The following is a 27,326-nucleotide window of genomic DNA, read 5'->3' on the forward strand; positions in this document are numbered from 1 at the left end:
CTGACACCCAAACCAGTCCTAGTTGCCATATAATGAGCCTTGCAGGTCTAGCTACATTTCAGGAATTAACCTCTATAGCTAGTAGGTAAGGAAGAATAATGAACTTTAATACGTCTTGATTTCAGGAGTCATTTCACAAACTGTCTCATAATAACTTTCTGGAAAAGATCAAGAAATGATTGCACAGTTCTGAGAATTTATAGCTAATTGAAAAAGAATACATATTATACTCTGTAAAATTGCCTGTAAGAGCTTTTCTCTATACTTTATCTTTGGTTCTTTCCCAGTCAACGTTTTTCTGAAGACCTAAGTTAAAAACATAAAGAGTAGACTTCTCAAAAGAACAAAAAAAAAGTGATAGCAAATTCAGGATGCCAAAAGATATGAATTGCTGGGGAAAATGAGCTATATTTACTAAGATGAAATCTGACAGGGATAAATGTAAAAATCTTAAATTTAGGATCAATACTGTAGTGGGATAAAAAATGGCCACAAATTTTTTTGAGCTGCTCGTGCTCCACCCTTTGAATCTGGGCTGGCTGCGATTCACTTTAACCAACAAAAGAAAGCAAGGGATGTTGTACAACTTCTGAACAAGGTCTCAGGAAGCCTCACTGATTCTGGCATTGCCCTCTTGCTGACTTGTGCTGACCATGTGAATAAATCCGGGCCAGCTTACTTGAGAGTGAGATCTCACATCAAGAGAGAGTCCTAGCCACAAGGCAGGACCAACTGTTAGCACATGCCACCCAGCCCCAGTGGACTACAGCTACTTGAGTGATTCCAGGCAAGGCTTATAGAACTGCCCAGCTGACGCGGTGGCTCACACCTGTAATCCCAGCACTTTGGGAGGCCAAGGCAGGCGGATCACGAGGTCAGGAGATCGAGACTGTCCTGGCTAACATGGTGAAACCCCGTCTCTACTAAAAATACAAAAAATTAGCCGGGCGTGGTGGTGGGCGCCTGTAGTCCCAGCTACTCGGGAGGCTGAGGCAGGAGAATGGCGTGAACCCAGGAGGCAGAGCTTGCAGTGAGCCGAGATCGTGCCACTGCACTCCAGCCTGGGTGACAGAGGGAGACTCCGTCTAAAAAAAAAAAAAAAAAAAAAAAAAAAGAACTGCCCAGCTGAGCCAAGCCCAAATTGACATGATTAAATAAAATAGAGTTGTTTTAAGCTACTGACTTTTGGGTGATTTATTCTGATATGGAAATATTAATTGTAGATGTCAAAAAAAGAGAAGTTTGCCTTGGTTTTGCTGGCAAAGCAGGCCCAGGTATTAGTGGGTGAGCCTTTTGCCCCAACGCTCAGTCTAAGCCCATAGTGAAACATGGCAGCATTAAGATAGAAGTAAATTCCCAGACTGAGAGAGATATAAGTTCCATTTCCCTTTGTAATGACCATACTGTATGGTTGTATAGGACTCTATGTTTTTAAAAACACTAGACATGCCGAGAGAGTAACCAATAATGGTGAGCAATTTATTAACCTATACAAAGCCCTTCAAGGACTGGAAGTGTTAGCCTCAAAAAAAGTAAAACACAGTAAAGATACAACAATTTTCTTAACATTTTGACAACACCTCATAAAGGAAATCAAGTAGGGTAATGATTTAAAGGGTAGGTGTAGGCAGATAGGTAGAAGAGCCAATGAGGCTCTCTATGAAAATAAGGAATAATTCTCTGACTATATAGTTATTATTCAGCTCCCCATTTGATGTGATTTGGCTGTGTCCCCACCCAAATCTCATATTGAATTGTAGTTCCCATAATCCCCATGTCTCATCGGAGGGACCAGATGGAGATAATTGAATCATGGGAGCAGTTTCCCCCTTCCTGTTCTCATGAGATCAGATGGTTTTAGAGGGGGCTTTTCCCCCTTTTGCTTTACACTTCTCCTTGCTGCTGCCATGTGAAGAAGGACATATTTGCTTCCCCTTCCCTTATGATTGTAAGTTTCCTGAGGCCTCCCCAGCCAGGCTGAACTGTGAATCATTTCAACCTTCTTCCTTTATAAATTACCCAGTCTTGGGCAGCTCTTTATAGCAGTGTGAGAACAGACTAATACACCATTCTTACCACTTTCTAACAGTTCTTGTTTTCACTTTCTGTATGACTTTTCAACCCATTTTCCCATCTACTTCTACCTTCACCTTTTCACTTATGAATTCATTCTTCAGTCTTTTTCAGATACAAAGTCTTCTTACTTTTCTCTTATCAATTTCATTTTTTTATATTCCCTGATGTCTTACATGTACTTTTGTGAGCATATTTGTGTGTGTTCATATTTATATCGTAGTGTCTGTATATATTCATAAATATGTCTGTGTATGTACATTTTATATGTATCTGTGTGCATTATAGTCTGTATATGTATCTTTCGGTTGTGGCTAAAACTGAGCAAGAAGTTTATTTCATTAGTTACAGCTTCTGCATGGAGGAATGGGTAAGCCGATCAATTGCCTGTCCTCTTCCTTACATTTCTGTGCTTCCTCCCCTCCCCATCTTTCCCTCCTTCTGCTTTTGTCCTTACACCTCAGCTCCTTTTAATCAGTCTTCATGAACCTTCTTTCCATTGTTTCTACTTGTGTCTATCCACAACTTCTGCACTGAATGTGTCACACTCACATTTTACCTGAAACTTGAATTTACCAAGAACACTTTTTTCCCAGTAGCCCACTAGACACCAGCCTTTCTCCCTTACCCCATGTAATAGGAAGGAAAGCTCTGGTTCCCTTTTAGTACTTTCGTACCTTCTGCATCCATGTAAAACCCCTTCTTTGAGGTTTTCATCATCCATCTCTATCATTCTCTATCCCTCTTGTTCAGTAATTGCTTCTGATCTCCTGATCAATGCCATTTATTTAATATGAGTTTCAGGCATCTCATTCAGTGTCTTCCTCTCTACTCCAGCTTCTGCATTCATGCTGACAAACTTCAATATCTATGTCAATAACCTGCATTATTCATTTGCCTCCTGAATGTTAATGACCTTTACCTTTTCACTTCAGCTACTCACTCTGGATCTTCTTGTCACTCAGAACTTTTCTACATCTGAAATCCTAAGGTCAAAATTGCTTCTCTGACAGAAATCACAGTCTTATTCCAACTCTTCTTGCTTTTTAGCCTCAACACAAATCAAAATATCCAGTCCCTTGCTCCTTCCATTCTCCCCGTAGAGTAACAGCCCTTTGTTGACTTGCTTTCTTCTCCCCTCAGTCTGGAGTCTGGGTTTAATCACTTTCTCCCTAAGACAGTTTCCTTATGTCCTCGTCTTTTTCACTCTACTGCCCTGTAAGTCATAAACTCTGAGTTACTTCTATAACTTGCTTTCCGCAAACCTACCCCCAAAGTATAGAGCTGATGGGGGAAAAAATTATACCACTATGATGGTTTATGTCTTCTACAAGACTGTAGTGTCTAGCTTTAGCTAGATCATCAATACCACCTAAAAATCCTTTTTCAAATCCCTGGTCACCTCCCTTTCTTGTCCTATTAAACCCTCACTATTCTTTTTCAGCCTTTTTCCTCACTCTATGCTTTCAGCAGAGACCTTACCTTTCTATTCCATGAGGAAAATTGAATCTAGCACGTATGAGATCAGTCATTTCCTTCCTCCACACCTACAGAATTATCCACAGATATATTCTTTCTACCTCCGTTCTTTTAGTCTGCAAGAAAAGTTAACCAGTCGTAGTTTCAAGGATAATCCTACAAGTTATGCTTATGATCCATTCCTCAGAAGCCCATTTTAAAAAGCATTTCCTTCCTCCCTTATACCTTAGCATGTTTCTGTTTCTTTAGACTCCTTTCCCATAGTCTATCAACACATTCACATGTTTTCCATTTCTTACAAGACTTCTTCAGCCATACGTCCCCTTGTAACTACAATTCTCTTTACATCCTAACCAAGCTCTTATAAAGCAGCCTATACTTAGTTTTCACTTTTTCACATTCCATTCATGCTTTTTCTCACTTTTATCATACCATTACAATTGCACTCAAAAAAGGTTATCACTTCCTGCCAAATCAAATGGACATTTCACTTTAATCTTGTTTAAGCACCTACTTAACTCTGATGATCACTCCCTTCTTGGAGTTCTCATCTCTGGATTCTGTGACTGTTCTACTCTTGGTTCATCTTTTACTTCTTTGACCATTCTTTCTCAATTTATTTTTAAAATTTCTTTTCTTTATATATTTGTTGTCATTTTGGTTCTATCCTCTTCCTCCCTCTCTTCTCCTTTTTTATTTCTTCTCTCTCTAAACATTTCCATCCCCTCCTCTGGCTTCAGTTGCAACCGAAAGTAAAATGTAGTATGGCCTACCTGTCTAGCCCCATTTCCTGCCATCTTTAACCTCTTATTTTGTTGTTCTGAGCAACTATACTACTGGCAGTACTTGAAACACATCAAACTTTTTATACCTGTGTGTTATTTCCTCTGCCTGGAATGCACATCCATGCCCTGTCTCCATTCCCACCTTTCTTGAGGTAACTCTTTCCTTCTCATCCTTCAACACTTAGGCATCATCAGGAAGCCTTTACAGACCTTTCCTCTCCTTCCGTACCCAAGGTAGGTTCTGTTAATACCTGTGTTTATGTTATAACATTTATCAATAACTTACTGGAGTTATCCATATAAAGATCTACTTTCCCACCTTACTGCTTCTTATGAGTAAGGACTATGTCCTGTTCTTTGAATAATCAAAGCCCAGCACAATGCCTGGCACATAGGAATTGCCCAACAAATACTTGTTGATTGAACTGAAATAGACCTAATATTCTCTCTTTAACACAGACTCTTATATACAAGTGTCTGCTTAACATCCCCACTTTTATGTCCTACTGATACCACAAATGTATAAGACTTAACTTACACACATATTCCCCACACACACATACTCCCAAGCGAAAATCTACTGTTCTTCCTCTCCATTATCTTGATTAGGGCATCACTATCTACATAGCCACCAAAACCAGAATCCTGGGAGTCAGCCATCTTGCCCAATCCACCTCACCTCATTCTATCCTCAGAGGTCATGTAGTGCTTTGGATCCCATATCCTAAGTATCTTTCAAATGCATCTCCTTCTTTCCATCTACATTGGTACAGCTCTAATTCAGGCCTTCAGCTCTCACTGGGATTATTTTTTATTTTTATTTTTAGTTATTTTATTATTTTTTTTTAGACAGAGTCTTGGTCTGTTGCCCAGGCAGGAGAGCAATGGTGTGATCTCAGTTCACTGAAACCTCGGCCTCCCAGGTTCAAGCAGTTCTTGTGTCTCAGCCTCCCGAATAGCTGGGATTACAGGCATGTGCCACCACACCTGGCTAATTTTTTTATTTTTAGTAGAAACAGGGTCTCACCATGTTGGCCAGGCTGGTCTTGAACTCCTGGCCTCAAGTGATCTGCCCGTCTCAGCCTCCCAAAGTGATGGGACTACAGGCGTGAGCCACCTTGTCTGGCCTGACATATTTTTTAATTGGGGTAAAATGTCATAACATAAATTTATCATCTTAACCATTTTTAAGTGTATAGTTTAATGGCAGTAAGTACATTCACACCATTGTGCTCATTAGGATATTTTTTAAATAAAAGGCTATGTGGTCTTCTGACCTACAGGTCAACCTGCCTTCATCCCATCTCTGCATTCTTGGCAATATGAACTTTCTAAAATGCAAATGATGTTACTAGATGAGTTAAAACCCTTTCATTGTGTTCCCCTGTCTACATCAGTTGTTTCATCACAAAGTTTTCACAGGTTCAAATTGAAGTAAAGAAAAAAATACAATATACCAAGTTTTTCTTAAATATTTTAGCTGAAAGGTTGAGTGAGTGAATGGATGGCAACATTAATCAAGATAAGAAATACTGAAACATGCATAAGAAGTAAAATAGTTTTGTTTTAAATATACTGAGTATCATAGGCCAATTGTATAAGCAAGAGGAGATTTCTTGAAGGCAGTTGGATAAGTGAGTCTAAAACTCAGAAGAGAATTTTGAGAAAGGGGTCTAGATTTGGAAGTCATGAGCATTTAAGTGTCATCAAGGGAGCAAAATGAAAAGAAAAGATGATAAAATGCATCAACATTAAAAATACCAACAAAACAACAACCATAGTGATAAAAGAAACAAAAATCATAGTTAAAGTCTTCTCATCCTTCTGACTGAGAGAGGGCAAGATCTTTAATACTAATGGCAAACCCTAGGTGCAGCATTTTTAGTGACTTTGTCTCCTCCTCCTCACAACCTTGTATAAGGGTTTACTTGTCTGTTCTTCAGTTTCTTCATATTTAAAATGGAGAAATCCTAATCCTAGCTCTAGCCCTTTTCCTGTTTCATGAAGCTGTTGAGAAGATATCACTGAGTAATATTTAAAGCAGCTGGAGCCTATTTTAGTGAGCTACATAATTTTTTAAGGACATTATTGATTTGGACAGTAAGAATAGCCTGCAGGCAAATCCTGCAAGGTGCTTCAACAGACACACACGTCTACCTTCCTGTTGGCACAGCCCATGTTTGGCAGGTGTATTCCATTCCTTACAGGAAGGAATAGGTGCTTCATTGTGTTACAGAAGTCAGTAAGCTTTCACAAAACTAAGTAATTGACATTTTTCTCATTTCTGAGATCAGGTTTTCATAAATCATTCGACCTGGATAAATTGAGATTGTAGTTGATCTGGTAATTGTTGAAATACAATGAGGACATTGCAAAACATGATATTTAACTATTTCCTCCTAATCTCTTACCTTAACAAGATATAAGAGTTCTAAATGGAAAGATGTCCTAATGTAGAAAAAGGAAACAAAAGTAAGATGAGCCTGTCTGTAAAGGAGAAGCCAGAAGAAGCACAACACAGATTCATCTCAGTAATTTGGGATTCCACTGATTCTGAATTTGTAGTAACAATAATAATAACTAGACAAAATAGAGCTGACTTTTATATTGTGAAAAAGGTTTTATCACTAGTTAGTAGTATAAATTATATTATGGAGAAGGGATACATTTAGCCAGTTTGCAAGTAATATTTTCTGGCTTTTAACAATATATGCAAAGCAATGCTACTAATATCTTATAATGATTTCTGCTGGGAGCTATTTAATGGTTATTTCAAGTTACTATCAGATTTTAACAATAAACTTAAAATTTCATAGTGTAGTTCTATAATTCATACTCACATTTTTCTTTCCCCTCATTGCACAACTCAAGTTAATTAAACATTGCCTTAAAGGATTCATGTAGTCCTATGAGTCATAATATTCAGAGTGTGTAAGTTAGCACTAGTTTTTAACCACTAGGGAAGGTTCAAGTATTGCAGACTAATCTGAGAATACAGTGAATTTTCTAATGACTCTTCTAGTTCAGGTATTTGTACCACTAGACTGTTTTAGTGGATATACAACATTTATGTATAGTTTGCATTTTAGAAAAGTTTGTAGTAATAAACTTAGACAAGATTTGCCTTTTTACTCTAAGATCATTACTGTGTTCTTAAAGCAAAGTTTTTTGATGCACTGAATAATTTTGTTTTATTTTCCTGTTTTTTGTTAACAGAATTCTTGATAGATACAAAATCATCCAATAAACTTCAGCTAGTTTTCAGCATTATATGCAGTTGATTTGTCCATTCCTCAGTGGAACTTCCAAATCATCTAAACCAGCTTGTATGACACTAAGAATACCCTCATTCCTTTAGTGTCTAGCTCTGTGCTGTGTTTATTTGCAGAGGACCCTCATGCATGGATCCATATAAATGAGGCAAACTGTGAAGCAGACTAGACTGTGCCGCTTACCGTAAAGTCTTTGAGAGAGGAAGATTGTGTATATGAAAACTGCTAGGCATGATATTTACTTATAAGGAAGATTTCTATGTGTATAACATCAAGCAAGATTTTTGGTTGAGGTTTTATGCTTTCAGTAAAGAAAATAAAAGAAGAAAACCAATTAATGGTCTGATTCTATCATCTTTTGTCAAGCATCTCTTACTGATCTACATGAATGTGACCTCCCACTCATAGAGTAGTCTAAGAACACTGCAGAATGGACTTCTGAACTTTCGACTCTCTTTTCAATTTAATTGACTAGTTTTTAATCAACTAAAAAAATCATTTTCTTTGACTAAAATGTCTATGTAGGTAATTTCTAGTGCATCTATGCTACTCAGAAATAGAAACGTGTTTTTTTAATTAGAACAAAAAGTCTGGTTTTATTAGTATCAAATCATTGTGTATTTTTAAATTATTTCCATGCTACTGTAACTTGAAATGTTTCCCACCTAACCACTATTTCTGGCTTTATGTTTATCAGCTGATTCTATGAAAAGATGGGAATTTAGTACATAGAAGTTACACAGTATACCAACCAATGAATCACTTATCTAAGTAACAGGTGAAACATTGCTGATATTTGTGTTTTGAAATATGTGCTTTTCTTAGGTAAAATCAGTTTATTCTACATTTAATATGTGATCCTGTCATTGCATAGTAAATGATTCATTCACAACCTTAATGCAAGTAGCTAAATGTATTGAAATAAATGTCCTATAAATTTTGTGTGGCATCTAATGCTGACATAATTCAAGGATCTGGGTTAAAGTTTGTGTCATTGCTGGGTTTTTTAACCTCAAATACTTGGCACTCTGTAGCAGTGTCTCTCACAGTAATGCTTTGTTTCTTAACATGACCGTGAGGACTGCTTGGTCACAGGCAAATACTGTCCTTTATCAGCCAGGACATTCTTAACAATAATTGCCCTTTTTTTCCCCTTCTCACCCCCATCCCAACCCCAACTTAGGTTGGAAAGGCTGGTGGATGTACTGAGGAAGAAGGTGGGAACCGGGACCATGAGGACAGTGATCTGATTGAAAAAAAACGACAGTCTGGGGAAGCGATCACATCTGGTGACCAGGCTGCTTCATTCAACACTGTGTAAACACTAAAGCCTTAACTTAGCAAACAGTTGTTAGAAGTGGGACACTCCAACCACATTCCAAGCTGAGATAAAATCAAATCACAAATGTTTAACCACTTTGCTGCTGACTTGAGTTATTTATCCAAATATATTAACTATAGACTTTTACCAATGGGTAGCTATAAGGTTACAGCTTATTTTGTAACTATTTTATATCTCAATATCTTTAATATAAATCTTTTTACTGAGAGATCATTATAGAAACATGTTAAAATTGGTTAGGATCATATCTTCACATATGGCCCTTTCTGAATCAAAGTGCGGCAAAGTAAATATTGTCTAAGCTTTAATCCACTGTGTTAGGTCAAAACTTCAAATACATGCATTTTTCAATATAGGGTATATTTCTTAACTGATGAGAGAGGCTTAAACATGAGTGTGTAGTCTTCCTTCAATACATGTATGTAATCTTTGTTAGTATAAAAGATATTAAATATAGATGCCAAGAATTAAATGTATAATTTGTTTAATAAGAGATGGATATATTAAAATTACATTCGTCAAGGCATGATTTTTGTTTCACTACAAATAATGCAAACTGTTTTCAATAAAAAGAGGAGACTGTTAATGTGTACTTATAAATTCACATTGTCAGTATTTTTTAATATTGGGTCTGAATAATTATCTGAATTCTACTTAAGCTATAAGTCTCTGTCATTTTTGCTTGAAAATTAGCATGCCTCTGTCTTAAAAGAGACCATCAAACCTATTAAGTATTCTTATTGTTTATCTTTTTTTAATTGCCATTTGATTTTTATTGTGGAGGAGGAGGATCTAATATATAATATTCAATACAATTGTAATGTAGAAATATAAGAATTTAGAAAAAAGTAAACTTGCCATTTGGTTAAGGTTACCTGCTTTTTATTTTATTCCAGAAATAAGATAGTTACAGCATAGCAGTCATATGAAGTTATGAATAGAACTGAGATTTTTATGTAATTAGTTATAGGCAAAATACTTTCATATTTTTAGATTAGACAGACGAAAGACCAAGAGGAAATGACTGTGCCTGGAACAGGATGAAATAGACAAGTAGAGATTTAATTAGCAAAAATTTTGTAGGGAAGTAAAATTTTTTCTAAGTCTATACGTTTTTAATTCATCTTTAAGATTGAGCTAAATTATCTACTATTGCCTATTTACAGGATAAGTACATTCAGGACAATTTATTGTACCATTCTTTCATATACCATAGCAGATTATCCATTTCAATTTTTTTTTACTCCACAGGAAAATGTAAGCTACTTTGTCATAGGTCACAAAAGAATCATAATGCTAACAAACCCTATTTCTTCCTTATTAAATCTGTATCCATTAAAGTAACTTTTTTAACTATGAGAATTAGAAAATAAGGGACAACAGGGGTTAAAAATAAACTGATTTAATTTGCTCTGTAGTCCTAAAGAGAATTATATCCTCTCATAGACCAATGACTCTGTAATAGAGAAATATGTAATGATTTGGTCATGCATGGAGTCTTGTCTCTGGGCTCTATTTGAAACGTGTAACAGCTCCCTATGTGAAGAAACATTATCTTTAAAGTCATCTGGGAGGTGCAGGTAAGTAAAGAGAAACAATTTTTGTCACAAAGTAGTCCATTCCTGATCTCACTTAAAATAAATCACAAGTAAATTTGAATTTTCGGTTTAATGTTGAAAGCAGATGAACTTTTCTTGAGTTATTTTGTCTTTTAGAATACACAAAATATAGTATAAAGACATTTCACAATTTCCAAACAAATCTTTCTACGCTTAAATGATCAAATTAGAAAAACCAGTTCCTATAATTAATATGCGGAACTTTTATAGAATATGATATTATAAAGTTAAATTTGCAAAATAATTCTAACATCCACTATTGTTCAGTATAGGTAATCTCCCAAAAATATCACATCCTCTTGAAAATGAATTGTCTACAAAATTTCAAATGCAAAGTATTACAGACAAATATTATCTTAATTAATTTCTTACACTTAAAAGTGTCCATCAACAGTGTGTCAGATGGTCTTTATATATTTTTTCTGTATGAAGGAATAGCCTTGCCTACTGAAGATAGGTTCTCTATGTATTCAACAATAATGCAACTTTAGAAGTATTCCACACTGCTGAGAAATGTTGCTTTGAGTTTGCTTTACACATCATCAACTCTAAATCCTATAGTAACATGAGAATTCACTTCTTCTTGTAAAAATAAGTAATTTACAGGAAAGGCAAAATGCTAATACTAACATTTGTAGCACTTGATGATTTACAAAGTCCTTTTACATCTGTTTTTTCATTTGATCCTATCGACAATCATAATAATAATAAATTATATATATAACCCATATAATAACGATGGTGATGATAATTTTAGTATTACTGTCATTATAATTATTATTATATTCATTCTACAGATGAGGAAACAGACTCAGTAAGCCTTGGAATTTGCCAAGGACTGGCTAGGACCTAGAACTAAGATCTTATAACCACACTCCATGCAACTATGAGTCTCTAAATCTCTCTGTAAGAAAAAAATTTCAAAGTAAAGATTTTACTCTTGCAATTTCTGTTGTGATAGTACCATTTCTTTCACATACTACATACAAATTCCCTAATAATCAAAAGATTGTACACATTTTTTTCAATGAAGTACAATAATGTGAACTGCATGTGTAAACAGCATCACATTATTACCACCTCTCTATGGTATTATAGTGGCAGTATGCTTTGCCTCAGCCTTCACTAATTAGGAATATTGTGACAATTCATTGCTAATAAAACATAACATGAGTCTCTTTGTACTGTTTTTAATTTGGCCTGATGCTAAAACCTATCAGCTTAGTTTTTTAGCATGGTAGTCTAAACTTCTAGGCTTGCTCTATCTCCTAGAGCAATTTAGAGCTAAAACCAGTAATAAGCAAAGTTATTGGTTATAAGCAAGGTATAAGCAGTTAAAGCAAAGTTATTAATTATTAATATATGAGAATTTAAAATTTTATAAATAAGTTAGAAATTATTAATGTATTTTAAATATGGAGTAAAATATTTTGCTAATTTTTTTCAATGATAAAGTTGATCCTTTGTATATTTCCTTATTCAAATAAATTCAGTCATCTTCTTATCAGGTCGCTTATTTATATAATTAGTTTATTTTATTAAAAATCTAGAATATTAAAGATTTATACTTTTAATATTGAATATAGTTTCATAGAAAAACATTTTATATGTACTATTCTTAAAGATCACAATTATTTTTAAACTTTCTATTTTCAAATACTTGTGATTAATAAGGCATTCTATGATGAAATAGCCATGGCTTATATATTTTTGTCTTTTCACATATGATGTGTTTGGAACCCAAATTTTTTACTGATTTTATTGTGTTGTTGGTAACTAGTATTTACAGCTAACCTATCTATTCATATTTTACATATATATTTATATATATACATGCACACACACCGATACATTTACCTTTTAAAAAAATGATTTATAAGTGAACTGTTAGGCTCCAGTGATTTCAGTGTTTTGTTCATGTTTTATTGGAAATGCACGTGGTTTCTTAGGCTTTTAAACAAATACATGGAATGGTTGAAAGATTTATTTTGCTCGTGCTTAGCTAAATATGTCATCTCTAGAAAAGATGTGGTTTGTTTTGGCACTGTTTTAAAAACTCAAATATTTTAAACATTTGTTAAGTTGGAGCTTGCACATTTAAACCAGCAGCATACGTTCCAGAAGAGCATCTCAAGTTACCAAATTTTTTGTAATCCTTTTACTAGAAAAATCTTTTTTGAAGAGTTTTTCTTGTGCTCGCTTCAGCAGCATATATACTGAAATTAGAAAAAGAAAACTTTTCTTTTTTATTATATGTTTTAGTGTAAGTTAAGTTAAACTTCTAAAAGTTGAATTATTTAATGTAGGACTTCATAAATAGTATTTGACAATGATAAATGTGTATTTTTGAGAATCATTAAAATGTATACAATGATATTCCTTTGCAGAAGTCTTAATATGCATAATTTTTAATCTAATTGTCTTCTAAATATTGTTTTGGTGTATGCTGGTATTTTAGAAGCCACCAATTTCTGGACTATCTGATTATTAACAAAGATGTATTTTAATGCACAAACTCAAATGTTTAAAATATATATTTACTTTGTACTCAAATAAAATCCCCTATTGCAAATCCTATACATATTTCAATGCAATTCTTATACATCGATCTTAATCAAATTTATAAATGTACAATCCTGAAGACAGTGTACTAGATATGCACTATAAAATATATTGCAGTAAGGAAACAGATTAAGTTCACTGTCAAACTGTCTGACTTCCTTAACAAATTTAATAAAGATAAATGTGAATATGAACAAATTTGTTAGGTACCTTAGGAATCTTTCAAAACTATTTAGATATAAAATAAAATTATAGTAATAAAATATTGAAGAGAAATATCATTTTTAGTGAATATGGTTAGAAAGAACATAAGAAGTGAGATCAAATTATTTTAATTAAAAAAATAGGCCAGGTGCGATGGCTCACGCCTGTAATCCCAGCATTTTGGGAGGCCGAGGCGGGCGGATCACAAGGTCAGGAGATTGAGACCATCCTGGCTAACACGGTGAAACCCCGTCTCTACTAAAAAAAGTACAAAAAAGAAGTTAGCCGGGCGTGGTGGCGGGCGCCTGTAGTCCCAGCTACTTGGGAGGCTGAGACAGGAGAATGGCGTGAACCCGGGAGGCAGAGCTTGCAGTGAGCCGAGATCGCGCCATTGCACTCCAGCCTGGGTGACAGAGTGAGACTGTCTCAAATAATAATAATAATAATAATAATAATAATAATAATAATAATAGACTGACTCAAATCTACCATAAAGCACCTCTACTCATTTTGGAATATGTACGTGGAATGTTGCTTCAATAGCTGAAATCTAAAAACACTCTTTCTGTTGCATTTGATTATTCAATCATGATAAGGTAAATGTAAACAGACTGTGTAGCACTCTATCACCTGGAGTGAACTTAGAATTTACAGCTTAGAGTACATGACTAAAAGAGGAATGGAGTGGAAGTGGGCAGTAGGTGTCTTTGGGGCAAAAATTCTATAAACTGGTGATATCTAAACTATCACATTACTTTGTTAAATTATTGTTTCATCACGTATGACCTTTGTGATTTGTCACACATTTTACTTCTACATATGCACATAATTGTAATTTTTTTAACTTTAAAAAGTCAATTATGTTTAAGAAAATTTTTAAAATAAGAATGAACGTATGTGATATTTACTGTGATATTTACTCGTGTATTTACGATTTCTGATGCCCTTATTTTCTTTACATACATCCGTGTATCCACCTGTTACCATTTTCCTTTTGCCCAAAGTATTTATCATCTATACCAGTGAAGAACTGTTGGTTCAACTGTTGTATGTCTGAAAATGTGACTCTTTTTCTGCCTCCATTCTGTGAAAAAAAAATTGCTGCATATAGAATTTGAGGTTAACATGGTTTTGTGGATTTTTTTCAGTATTTTAAAGATGTTGCTCTAATATTTCTGGTTTGCCTTGTTCCTGCTGTCATTCTTATTTTTATTTTCTGTACATTATGTGTCCTCTAGCTGCTTTAAAGATTTTCCCTTTGTCACTTGCTTTAACCAATTTGATTTTGATATGTAGTGTCGATTTCTGCATGTTTCTGTGCCTGTGGTTTGCTGAACTTCTTGGATCCATGAATTTGCAGTCTTTATCGAAAATTTCAGCCATTATTTCTTCCAATATTTTTCCCTATCTCTTTTCTTCTTTCTCTGGATCTACTATTCTCTGGATATTAGGCTACTTAAAGTTATCCTACAACTTGTTCATGCTTCGTTCTTTTTTTTAATTTTTAATTTTGTGTGTACATAGTAGGTGTATATATTTATGGGGCACATGAGATATTTTGATATAGGCATACAGTGCATAATAATCACATCAGGGTAAATGGGATATCCATCACCTCAAGAATTTATCCTTTTTGTTATAATTAATTATACTCTTTCAGTTATTTTTAAGTGTACAATAAATTATTGACTGTAGTCACCTTGTTGTGCTATCAAATATTAGATCTTATTCGTTCTAACTAACCATATTTTTATTATATTTCTTTTCAGTTTTTTTCTCTGTTTCATTTTGGATAGTTTCTATTGCTTTGTCTTCAAGTTTACTAATCTTTTCTTTTGCAGTGTCTAATGTGTTGTTAACCCATCCAGGCCCTCTTTCTTCACAGACATTGTATTTTTCATCTCTATAAGTTAGAATTGAGTTTTTAAAATTTTTTATGGCTCTCCTTAACTTGTTCATGCTTTACATTATCTTCAGGAACATAAAACATATACAGTGGTTTCACTTCCTTGGTTTTAGTTACCCACAACTAACCACAGTCCAAAAATAGGTAAGTATAGTACAATAAGATATTTTGAGAGACAGAAACCACATTCTCATGCCTTTTATCACAGTATATTGTTATAATTATTCTATTTTATTATTATTATTTATCTCTTCCTATGCCTAATTTATAAATTAAACATTATCATAGAAATGTACATATAGGAAAAAATATATGTAGGGTTCGGTACTATCCTTGGTTTCAGACATCTACTGAGGGTCTTGGAATGTGTACCCCACGGATAAGAAGAGATTGCTGTAATAACTGTTTTAACGTTCATGTTTGTTAATTATGTCATCTGTGCAACTTCCTGGCCTGTTTCTATTGATTGATTTTTTTTTTCTTACCATAGGTTATATTTTTCTGCTTTACATGCTGATAACTTTTTATTGAATGCCAGTTATTTTAAATTTTATCTTGTTGGGTCCTGAATATTTTTGTATTTCTTTAAAATGTTTTGAGTTTCTGAATATATTACCTTATATTCTTTATAGTATATGATGACCATATGAAAGTTTAGGTCATTGTTCTCCCTTTTCTTTCCTGGTGATTTTTACCCTGGCCTTGCTAGTTTGCTCACATATGTGTGCTGGTCAATACTCTGAGAAAGACTCAAGGAATGGTCTACAGCTCTCTAGAGCCAAATTCGCTCTCCTATGTATCCTCTCTCTCTCTCTTTTTCTCTGTGCAGCCCTCTCCTCTGCTTAGAATTTCTCCTCTCCAGTACCCTGAGCTGTAAATTCTGTCTGCCCTGGTGTCCCCAGATTCTCAACTCTGTGTCCTCAACTCAGGGAGACTTCCAAGCTCTGTTTGGTTGTCCCACTCCACTCTCTGTAAATTCTCCAGACCATAAGCTGGGGCAATCATAGGGCTCACTTCATTTGTTTGATTCACTGTCCTGGACTGCCTATTGTCCAAAGTCCAAAAACATTGTTTCATGTATTTTCAGTATTGCTTTTTATTTGGTTGGTGTTGGTTTTGGTTTTGTTGTTGTTGTTGTTGTTGTTTAGTTTTTTAAGGACAGTGGCAGGATAAATCTGGTCCCTGTTATTCCATTGTAGCCAGAAGTGTAGGTCCTCCTGTTGATCTTTTAAAATGTCATCCTGTTAATATCTAGCTTCCCTCTTACCTGTTTAGAAATCAGCTGTCAGTCTTATTGTCTCCTTGAAGTAAACTTTTTTGTTTCTCTGATTGCTTTTTACATTTTTTTCTTTTACTTTGTTTTTTTGGCAGTTTTATTTTATGCCTTGATGTGGTCTTCTTTTTATATTTCTTGCTTGAGTTCAGAGACCTTATTAAAGCTCTGTCTTCTTTTCTCAATTTTAGGACATCTTTAGTCAATATCTCTTTCTCCTCCTGAGACGTCAATTACATATATGTTAATCTTTTCATTGTGTTCCCATATTTTCTATTCTTTTTTTCTAGTTCTATGTGCAACAGTTTTGATTTTTGTTTTTTTGTTTTTGTTTTTGTTTTTTAAGATACGAGGTCTTGCTAGGTTTCCCAAGCTGGTCTCGATCTCCTGGCCTCTAGCAGTTCTCCCATCTTAGCCTCCAAAAGTGCTGGGATTACAGGGATGAGCCACTACACCTGGACAATTTTAAATTTTTAAAATTACCTGTCTTTTATTTCACTAAGCCTGTCTTCTACTTCGAAGGCCATCTATTGAATTCTTAACTTTAGGTTTTGAATTTTTAAATTCTACAATTTCTTTTTTCTTTTTTGTACATTCTGATTCTCCAGTGAAATACTCATCTTTCTAAATCTATTTTCTTCCCCCTTTGCCTCTGTTTTCCTGAACGTACTGGTCATCGTTACTTTAAAGTCCATGCCTATTAACTCCAATATCTGAATTACCTCTGGGTCTTTCTCTATCGTCTGTCTTGTCTCTTGGCATGCCCATTAATTCTTGATTGAATGTAATATAACCTGAACCTCCAGATGATTTTGTCTGCCTCCAAAGAGGGTTTATCCTTTACTCTCCTGCAATGACTGAATGAAACCCAGTCACATTTATCCAGTAAGGTACTGTGTTGACTTGAATCTGGCTTCCAGTTTGAATAAGGATCAGTTGTTTCTGGTTTGCCTCCTTTCTTGTTGCATAGTTCACTAGGGCCTTCAGTGGTGAAAGTGATATCTTCACTGAGCTTTTTTAGAAATTCTCATTTTAGCTTTTTTAATCTTTCACTTAGGACATCTCAGAATTTGCCAAGTATCTTGAAAGGAGAACTTGATATGTGTTTCAGGTCCTTTAGGTCTCCAATTCTGTCACTCCAGCCCTGCAAAATTGCCCAAAGCTCTGCTAGTTTTCCTATTCCTAGAAGCAATCTTCTGCTAGGACAGAGCCCACATTATCAATTCCCTCATCTTCACCCAGAACCAGCAAATGCCTCCAAGGGAAAAGTGGCTGCAGATCATCAGTTTACCTCTCTGTTGTTCTCCTTTCTGAAATCTTAGTCCCTCTATTAGTCTTTATCTTACACCCTCTTCACCACTTTTAAACAAATACTGTTTTTTGTACTTTATTCAGCTTTTCCAGTTGTTGTTGGCAGGAGGACTGGTCTATCACAAACTATTCTGTTCTGTCTCAAAGCAGGAATCCAATGAGTTTTAAATTTCCTTTATTATAATTTTCATTTCTAGAGGTTATATTTTGTTCATCTCCAAATGCATTTGATCATTTTTAGAGTTCCTATCTCATATTTTTAATTTTTTATTTTCTTATATGTTTTAAACATGTATTTCATACTTAATTTCTTATAATTTTGACATGTCAAGAATTTGCTGCTCTGATTTTGTTGTCTATTATTTCTGCTAGCTATCTTTATTTAGATGTTTGGTGATTCATTAATGTGAGCTTATATCTTCTTAGAACTATTCTCTATGGAGTTTTTCAAAGCCTGTGTTAAAGGTGGGTTCCTCCATAAAGTTTTACATTTGCTTCTGCCAGTCACTTGGAAACATGTTAGATCACTTTTAAATCTTAATTTGACTTTCATTAGGCCACTTAGGTAATGTTAATTTGGGTTGAAAATCCACAGTAGAGCTAGCTTATGGTTATAAAATTCATAGGGGAAATTTTTTTAATCCTTCATTCATTTTCTTTAAAATTATTATTATACTTTAAGTTTTAGGGTACATGTTCACAATGTGCAGGTTAGTTACATATGTATACATGTGCCATGCTGGTGCACTGCACCCACTAACTTGTCATCTAGCATTAGGTATATCTCCCAATGCTATCCCTCTCCCCTCCCCCCACCCCACAACAGTCCCCAGAGTGTGATGTTCCCCTTCCTGTGTCCATGTGTTCTCTTTGTTCAGTTCCCACCTGTGAGTGAGAATATGCGGTGTTTGGTTTTTTGTTCTTGCGATAGTTACTGAGAATGATGATTTCCAATTTCATCCATGTTAATCCTTCATTCATAGCCTGAGTTCAAGATTTCTCTCCCCGGATGGATTCTGGCTTTGTACTTTGTCCCCTGCTACATTACAAGGCCCTGAAAACCCAAGCTCAACTTTACCCCTGTCATAAGACAAACACTTTCAAGATGAAAACTGCCTTTTGTGCTTTACTTACCACTTAGGATTACATTTTACTTAGGTTTGGGCCTCAGAGTATTATTGACTTATTGACTGCCAACATATTGATGAATTTGAAAAGATGTTTTTCATTTTCTATCCAACATTTTTAGTTGCTTACTGCAGGAGGTACCAGGTCCATCATAGCAGGAAACAGTAGTCATGGTTGAATGTTATTAAATCTAAACACGCACACACACACACACACACAGAGAGAGAGAGAGAGAGAGAGAGAGAGATAACTGCACTGCTAATAAAATGTTCTGAATTTAGTATCACTTGTATACATGATTAAAATGAGCAGATAATAAATTTACCTTCCAAGGTCCATAATTGCAGCTCTTTGTCCCCACCAGTAACTACAAGCAGTTTTTCATTAAAGAAAAGAAAATGATTGAATAATCCAAATTAGCCTGGGCAAGAAAATTAACAGCTGTCGAAAATGAAATGTTTGAGTTATGAGCCATGTACCACTTTGGTTTATCTGCAGCCAAAAGGTTCAGAATCCTTATTCAATTAACCATGTTGCTTGGGAGGGCCTGGTTGCCCTGAATAAGAGCTGCCTGGTGATGAGTAAGAGGTATCCGTGACACACAAGTTCAGACCTTGCAACTCTGTTTTTGTTGTTTGAACTTTCTTCTCCGTTGTAGCTAGGGATCCGGCATGGAATTTAAACACTTGTGTGGTAACTCCATTCCTTCAAGCCATTGTGTTGTTAAGCTCTAGCTAACGAACTTTTAACACTGGCTCCATGTAAAGCAAGACTTAGAAAACAGCAGTGATCAACATTTTTGGTTTTATAATAAGATTATATAATTTATATGTCTTCATGCAACTAAGATGCTCTTGCCTCCCTAGACCAACTGCTCCCTAAAAGGTAGCCTTTAAAATATATATATGAAAAGTAAAGAAATAAACCAAAGTGCACTAACAAAAATTAAGAATTAACTTTCATTTCAAAAATCATACATACTGTGGCAGAAACTTCAAAAAGCATACCTGTTTAAAACTTAGGAACTTTGCCTAAAATAGAGGAACCATAACTGTATAATATTTTTAAAAGGTGAGAACTGCCAAATGCACCAGTCATGTATACTTTATCTCATGTGGCCCTTTTCTTCCATGCCAATGTTTTTTGTTGCTTAGGGAGATCTTCCTGATAATGTCACAAAGAATGTCTCTCAGACCCATATAGATTAGGTACACTTTGGCTTGCTAAGAACAAATTTTTCTTTGAAATAGCTAAGCTTCATATTGCTTCTAACTATACTATCTTGAGACTAAAAGCTAAGTGACTGAAAGACAAGAGACTGAATTTCTTCTCTAACTCATAAACCAGTTCTGAAGATACTTCTGTGGGAGAAAATTCAAATATATTTTGAACAATGATATAATTTGACATAAAATATCTCAGTGTTATTTCTTTGAAGAATTACACTTTATCTAAATGTGTACACCAATTACTAATGTCTTAGTATGTTATAGTCTTAGCACTTTGCAAAATTGGATTTGCTTTTTTGCATCTTTTCTTAAACTGTGATCATATTATAAAGAGTAGTTATGTAATTTTATTTAGGTGACATAGAGGAAGGTAGGAATATGAATAAGTAATTGGTGTCAAAAAGAAGTGAGGAAAAGCTTTTGAAATCAGAAGTTTCCTTTCAGTTAAAGCTTCAATTATATCACAGCAATAATTGGTTTCTGCTTTTATAAATAAAATACTTTTATAAATTGCAACAACTTTTCAAGGAATATAGTTAGTTACATATTGCAGATATTATTTTCTTTATATTTTAGGAAAGTTGTCTGGGCTCATGTTGTATTTTTTTAAAGAACCAATTTCCCACATTATACATAGAAGTTCTATGCTACATTTTGTTTTCTTATGAATGGCAAGAAAATTAATAAAAGTGACTTTTATTCATAACATACTAATACCTGAGACCGTGTACTCCAGGCATACTCTCCATTTCAGTTCCTACCCTATATTTTCAATGTTTGAGTCATTTGCCATTTTTAACCCTCTACTCAATCAAATCCACCTTCACTTTTTAAATCCAATTCATCCATCAGGAACACTTATGTACCACCCCCTACATGAAGCTTTCCCTAATTCCCCACCCTCACCCCACCACCAAGTTGTAGTTAATCTCCCTTCTGTTTGCCATATAGCTCTTTCTTCATCTATTAGGGCAGTTATTAAGTTTTCTCTTGGTTTCAGTATTCCTTTACTATTTCCCATTAGAATGCAAGCTCCTGAAGATGAGAGATTCAGTTTTGTTCCGATTTCTTTGCACAGGTAAATACTTGATGAATAATCATCCTTGTTTAATGATGAAACCTAAATTTTCAAACTATTTCAACTTTCTAAACATTTGTATGATGTGCCGTTCTAAAAATATGACATTAAAAGTTTAAAATTTAAATATTTTTCCTATATCAGTGATATTAAAATATATCATTATGTCAAATTATCTAGCACCTGGCACATTACCAGGTAAAACATTGTATTTACCTGAATACTGTAGCTGTTTAACCATAATTAATTAATCAATTTAAAGTGAAGGGCTGTTGTGGGGTTGTTTGATGTTGTTGTTTAATTTTTTTGGTTTGGGTGTGTGTGTGTGTGTGTGTGGTGTGTCTGTTGTGGTTTGTTTTTTGTTTTGGGTGTTTTGTTTTGTTGAGACAGGGTCTTACTCTGTCACCTAAGCTAGAGTACAGTGGTGTGATCATAGCTCACTGCAGCCCTAAATTCCTGGGCTCAAGTGATTCTCCCCTCAACCTCCCAAGTAGCTGGGACTGCAGGCACGTGCCACCGGCCTGGCTCATTTCTTTTTTTAACTTTTTGTAGAGACAGGGTCTTCTGAAATTGCCCAGGCTGGTCTCAAACTCCTGGACTCAAGCAGTCCTCCTGCCTTGGCCTCTCAAAGTGCTGGGATTACAGGCATGAGCCACCACACCCAGCCTTGGTTTGTTTTTTTAATCCAAACTTCTTGTGTAGCTGTTAAATATTGGTACCGTGCAGTCCAAAGTTTGAAATTTCACTCCATGATGAACTGAAGTCTGGTTTTATTTTGTTGACTACAAAGTTTATACAAAATTTCCAGAGAAGAAAATAGGCCATTTAAATCCTTATTGAGCAATAGTGATAACTACATTGCTTGTCCAAATTCAGGCAAGGAGAAGAATGCAAACAATGTATAAACCAGTGTAAATTGTTTGGATGTCCTCTGATGTTGCTGCATGTACTTTAAATCATGATTTCAAATTCAGTGGTCCCTCATTTTCTAAAAACAACCAAAGTTATATGAGTTCTTATTACTTTGATTTACTTTCTTGACATTTTACTCTCTGGTTATATTATTCTTTCAATACCCAAGTCATATTTTAAGATATTTGGGAGCAAAAATAAATTGTGCATGAATATTACCTACCAAACTACAGCTTCAAAAATTGATATTTGGTTACTAATATTATTTTGTCTCTGATTCAGTCTCCACCAGTTTTCATCAGGTAACATCACGTTGAATGATGATCCTAAAGCTTAAAAACATGCCTGCCATTCTTCAACAAATAGGTCAGTTGTATCAAAGACTCTCTGAAACACTCAAGCAAAGAATATTCACTGCATTTTGCTTGTATGACCATGACATTAACACACTTTAAGTTCCTTAAAGAAGATTTTCTTCTCATAAATCTGTTCTGTCTGTGGCTAATCAAATTACATTTTTCAATATAGTATGTCCTTCTCCAATATTGTTTCTAGTATGTACCTCATACACAAAGTTGACTATCTTGATTATAATTGACTGCTGGCAGAGTGATTCACTTTTGATAAGAGTAACTGTATTTTGCTTGTGATTTTCCAGGAAATATAGCTTTTTTTACCAGGAAGGAACAGGAAGCCAAAACTTCCAGCATTGTTTTCTATGTTGAAAAATTAAAATTACATAGATGAATATTGCTCAAATGCTAGCATGTGGCCAAATGAATCATATTTGCCTTAAAGTAGCAAAAAGGTTAAGATACTATCTTAGTTCATACTTAATTTTTCTTGAGATTCATCACAGAAGAAATGAAAACGCTATTGCTTCCTAGCTCTTGTCTTGAACATCTAAAGTGCTCTTAGCTAATAACTTTTTACTTAGAATTATATCTTTAATTCTAGGATCTCTAAATCACTTTGAAACCACTTAATTAAAACATTGTCCTTTTATATAAAACCTTCACATTTGTGAAAAATGAGAACAGAGGAATTGAAAAACATTTATAATGTGACATAAGCAGGCATTTTGAGAGCTAGAATGGCAAACGTGCATCCATCCCTAAGCTGTTCAGGTTGTCAACCATACTGCTTCCCTATCTGCGCTGTTTAGAGCTGAAACTTGTGCCATCATGGTTAATGTTTTGACAGATTTTATTATAAACCTTGCTGTTGTAAATTTGCCTTGAGCCAAAATTTAACATGTTGTAAGTTCAGAAACAGTTTTTACTGTTGGTGATCAGAAAGGGAAATAAATCAATTATGCTCTTTTGAATGATAGGAGTATAGAGTTTAACTCCTTAAAAGTTATACATTGCTTGAAATTTGGGACAAATTCTCATTCTCTATGTTCAGGACCTCTCAGTTGTCAGTAAAACCATACATTAACACTTTTGTGACTATTGTAAAGGAGAATCTACCAAAGGAAATATTATGTAGCTTATATATGCTCACTAAATTTTACAACCAAAATATTATCCCTAATTTTTTTAATGAAAAGGTCCTTTGCCTTAGTATATGGAAACAAAAATGTAAAACTCTTGGAATAGCCACTTTCTTTCCAGATAATTTATTCAGAATGCTCTTTAGTGAGCCCCTATTTTATAGTGTCTGTCATCTATTCTTTTAGAACTACTTACTTTATTAAACATGCTCCCAATCATTGCTGTTACTAACAGCCTGTAGATCTAGATTTTTTTCTCTCTAAAACATCTTCATTGACCATGACCATTAATATTTACTCATAAATGGATTTGTACACAGGCTCAACCATAGCACATCAGTGAAGACAAAAAGAGTTGTTACTCAGTTCTTTACCCTAGAATAAATCAAATCAACAAATATTTATTGAATGTCTACTATGTGCAAATAGCCCTGGACTGGTCAGCTTTTAAAAGCCATCCAACTTTTCACATTAACAAATCAAAGCATTATTATTTCAAGCATTGCAGAAGCTGCTTCCATGTCCTTAAGGTGACAAAGCATATGAGGACTTTGCAAGTACTTGGAGTAAAGGAAGAGAAGAGAATTCACAGAGTGAAAAGAGGAGAAAGAGTGCTCTAAAATATCACCAATGGACTGCAACATGTATGTATGTACACATAAGTTTATGTGTATGTGTCTATATTATGTATGTGTTTATATATGTGTATACATACAATGAGAAGAATGAGTGAATTTGGAGAGAAATAGCCTTCGTTAAAGTACAATAGGAATAGGCATTCACATTTCAGTCCAGAGTTTTGCATTAAAAATAGGCTTACTAGTTTAGTGTTAAGTCCTATGATACCAATAAACCAAAATATATCATGGTACAACAGAAAGTTTGATCAATTTGGAGTCCCACATTCTAAAACCTGGCTTGCCCTGAAGTGTATTTTGAGATAACCTCATCAATCAATAGAATTATAATAAAAGAAATGACTTGTACATTGTCATTATAAAAAATTATTGTATAGGCCTAAAAAAGAAGTTAATTTTATCATAAATAAAAGAAGCTACTTAAGAGCTCATTTTAAAGATTCTAATTGCTATTGGAAATGAAATAGAAATTACCAGTAACAGCCAAAACTTGTGTACTTCATTAACCTACACTATTCTGTGTGCTTAATTTTGTTAACCTATAAAAGATAATATACTGTCTATTCACATCAAATAATTAAATGTATTTTGTTAGTGAGGTATAAAAGAGAAACTGGTGATAATTTCCAGCTTTGCCAAACAGAATTCATCCTGGCTGTTTTGCACAGAAGGTATGTGTATATGTTGGCCATAGAAGATACTGTCATTGACATTCTCACAGGGGATATCTGGTATCAACTTTAAAATATTTGTTTAGGAGAACTAATTTTTAAATATCAAATTTTGCCTCCTATTCGTAGGCTAAGTTTAATTTCTAATGAAAATCAAAACAGACTCTTTAATCTTTTTAAATAGCAGATTTTCTCTTTCCTAAAGTGCCTCAGATTAATTTCTTAATTTTTGTGTTCAGAAAAAAAAAACTAGCATAGCTCTATTCAAACTTTATGCTTCTGTTACAAAATTGTTCATTATTAAGATCACCTTGAAGCAAAGGTATCTTCTCATGTCGTCTTTTAATTACTTGCTACTTTGCCTATCTGGTTGTAATTTATCTTCAAACCATACCCCGATTGCTCTGTAGTAAATTTTGGATTTCTTCTCACATACAGTCTTTTTTTTCTTGGTAAAATTATCCCATTGGCCTTCTTAAACATAGTAAGCACTTTCAACCTGTGACTATTTACATTGGTTTGATATCTTTCACTTATTTTCTTGCTGTATTGTAATTAATGTCTTCTAGATGTTCTAAATAAAATTGCACTTGGGCGATCCAGATCCAATGCTTATGTTCATGAAGAAATACTATCTTTAGAGTTGTTTCTAATTCTCACCTAACCTTTCCCTATCTTTTGACCAGGATTCCCAATACTGAGACCCTCTTACCTAGGACCTAGCCTGGATTCACCTGCCCCCTTGTGGTGTTCCTCTCTGAGAAGTTAATTTCTGAAATTTGGGACAGTTAATTAATTTCTGATATTTGGATTTGGCATTACATAGCCTGAGAAGAGAAACCTCATTACCCTTGTCTAGTAGGCTAGAGTCGGAAAAGTTATCTTCTTTTAGCCACTGGCTAACATGAAAAGATGAAAGGTATTTTTTCTTATTCAGAGCACAAGAAGGAACTTGAGCACTATAAAGAAATGAGAAGTATAAAATAAGTGACGATGCTTAATTTTGTCTAGAATCAATATTAGTGACCTGCAGATTGATAAACTAAAGTGTTACAAAAATTCTCATATAGCAACCAAATCAAGTTTATTCTTTGTCAGTGTCTCCATTTTTTAGTGAGTGGAGAAGAAAGGGAGACTGGTATTCTATTTTATTTAAATTTTATATAGATTGCCTAAGCCTTTCATCAAGGATGAATATATAAATATAAAAAATAAATCAAATATTTTATAATGTATAGTCAAGTGTGTTTGATATGATTGATGCAAATAGATTGTTTCCTTTTCTCAAAAGGAATTCCTTCCTCACATGTCATAGCACTAACTTTTACTCTTCAATTGAAGTCAATAGAATTTGCACATGGAAAGGGGATGTGTATATTCAATGAGTGACTTTACCTAACCACAAATTCAGTGACATTTTTCAAGAATAAGGACTTCACAATTAGGCCTCTAGTTAATAACAACATAGAGATAAAAGCAAGGGAAAGGGGAAAGAAAAGTACTATTTTCATAAATAAACCATTTGTCTTTCTTAGGAGGAAGAGATAGATTAATAAATTATTATTGTTAGCAAGATCCCAAGTAAAATTTTAAAGATCTCCGTTTCTGTCTGTTAACTGTCAAATATTTTTAGCAGAAAACAGTTGTCTCTTTACATGGTGTTCTACCTCCCACCCTACCTGCACCCAAGCCTGTTTGGATCGAGAAATAGTGATACTCTGTGACATTTTAAATATCATGTCACCTGACCTGAGATCTAGAAGAAGAAACAGTATGCAAGCTTTAATAAAGCTATTTGCAGGCCAACTCCCAAATTTCTAGTATTTACCGCTCCTCTGCAGTTCCTCTTACATTTGTAACAGTTGACCTACTAACAGGTTCCCAGAAACATAGATTCAAATTTTGGCAGGCTTACCTCACCTCTTTGTCCTTCCAAAGTACATAAATGCTAAACTGGGTTCACAGTGAGAATGAGAGTCATTCTAACAAGACTTTTAAAACCAAGACCCTTTCTGCTCCCTACCAAGTTACTGCCATCTTCTCCGAAGAAATAAAGTTTTGTCAGTGTGCCCTTGGCATAATTTCTTCAGCCTGGATTAAACACAGGTGACTGAGAGTCCGCCTTATCTCCACAGGGCATTAGTCACTCTATAAAAGTTAAATTTATTATGAAATGCTTTGTTTGTGTTAACATATATCTTCTCTGGGAAGCTGGAAACAAAGGCATGTCCTTTAAGACTCCATATGGGGAAAACACATCCTCCTTTGGAATTTAACCTTAATTTGAACCAAGATCTGTGAAAGAAAAGTACTTTAGTGTATTGTTCCCTTGCTCCACCCTTCTATCCC

At 34.5% G+C, this 27,326-nt stretch overlaps 1 protein-coding gene across 44 annotated transcripts in view; it reads left to right on the forward strand.

Moving 5' to 3' along the window:
* Positions 1–27,326, forward strand: part of MIPOL1 (mirror-image polydactyly 1) — a 387,061-nt gene that overhangs the window by 345,750 nt on the left and 13,985 nt on the right. For 19 of the 44 annotated variants that reach the window (XM_063596042.1, XM_063596041.1, XM_055097486.2 and 16 more), the window contains one exon: positions 8,793–9,551. The exons of 9 other annotated variants lie outside the window; for them this stretch is intronic. In XM_063596042.1, coding sequence (XP_063452112.1) covers positions 8,793–8,859 — 67 coding nt within the window. In that variant the 3' untranslated portion in view covers positions 8,860–9,551. Of the gene's footprint in view, positions 1–7,553; positions 14,455–24,168; positions 26,454–27,326 lie in introns of those variants that run through there. 16 more of the 44 variants (XM_055097511.2, XM_055097509.2, XM_055097516.2 and 13 more) reach the window with 3 other exon arrangements.

This window comes from Pan paniscus, chromosome 15, assembly GCF_029289425.2.
Source record: "Pan paniscus chromosome 15, NHGRI_mPanPan1-v2.0_pri, whole genome shotgun sequence".
Lineage (NCBI taxonomy): Eukaryota > Metazoa > Chordata > Mammalia > Primates > Hominidae > Pan > Pan paniscus.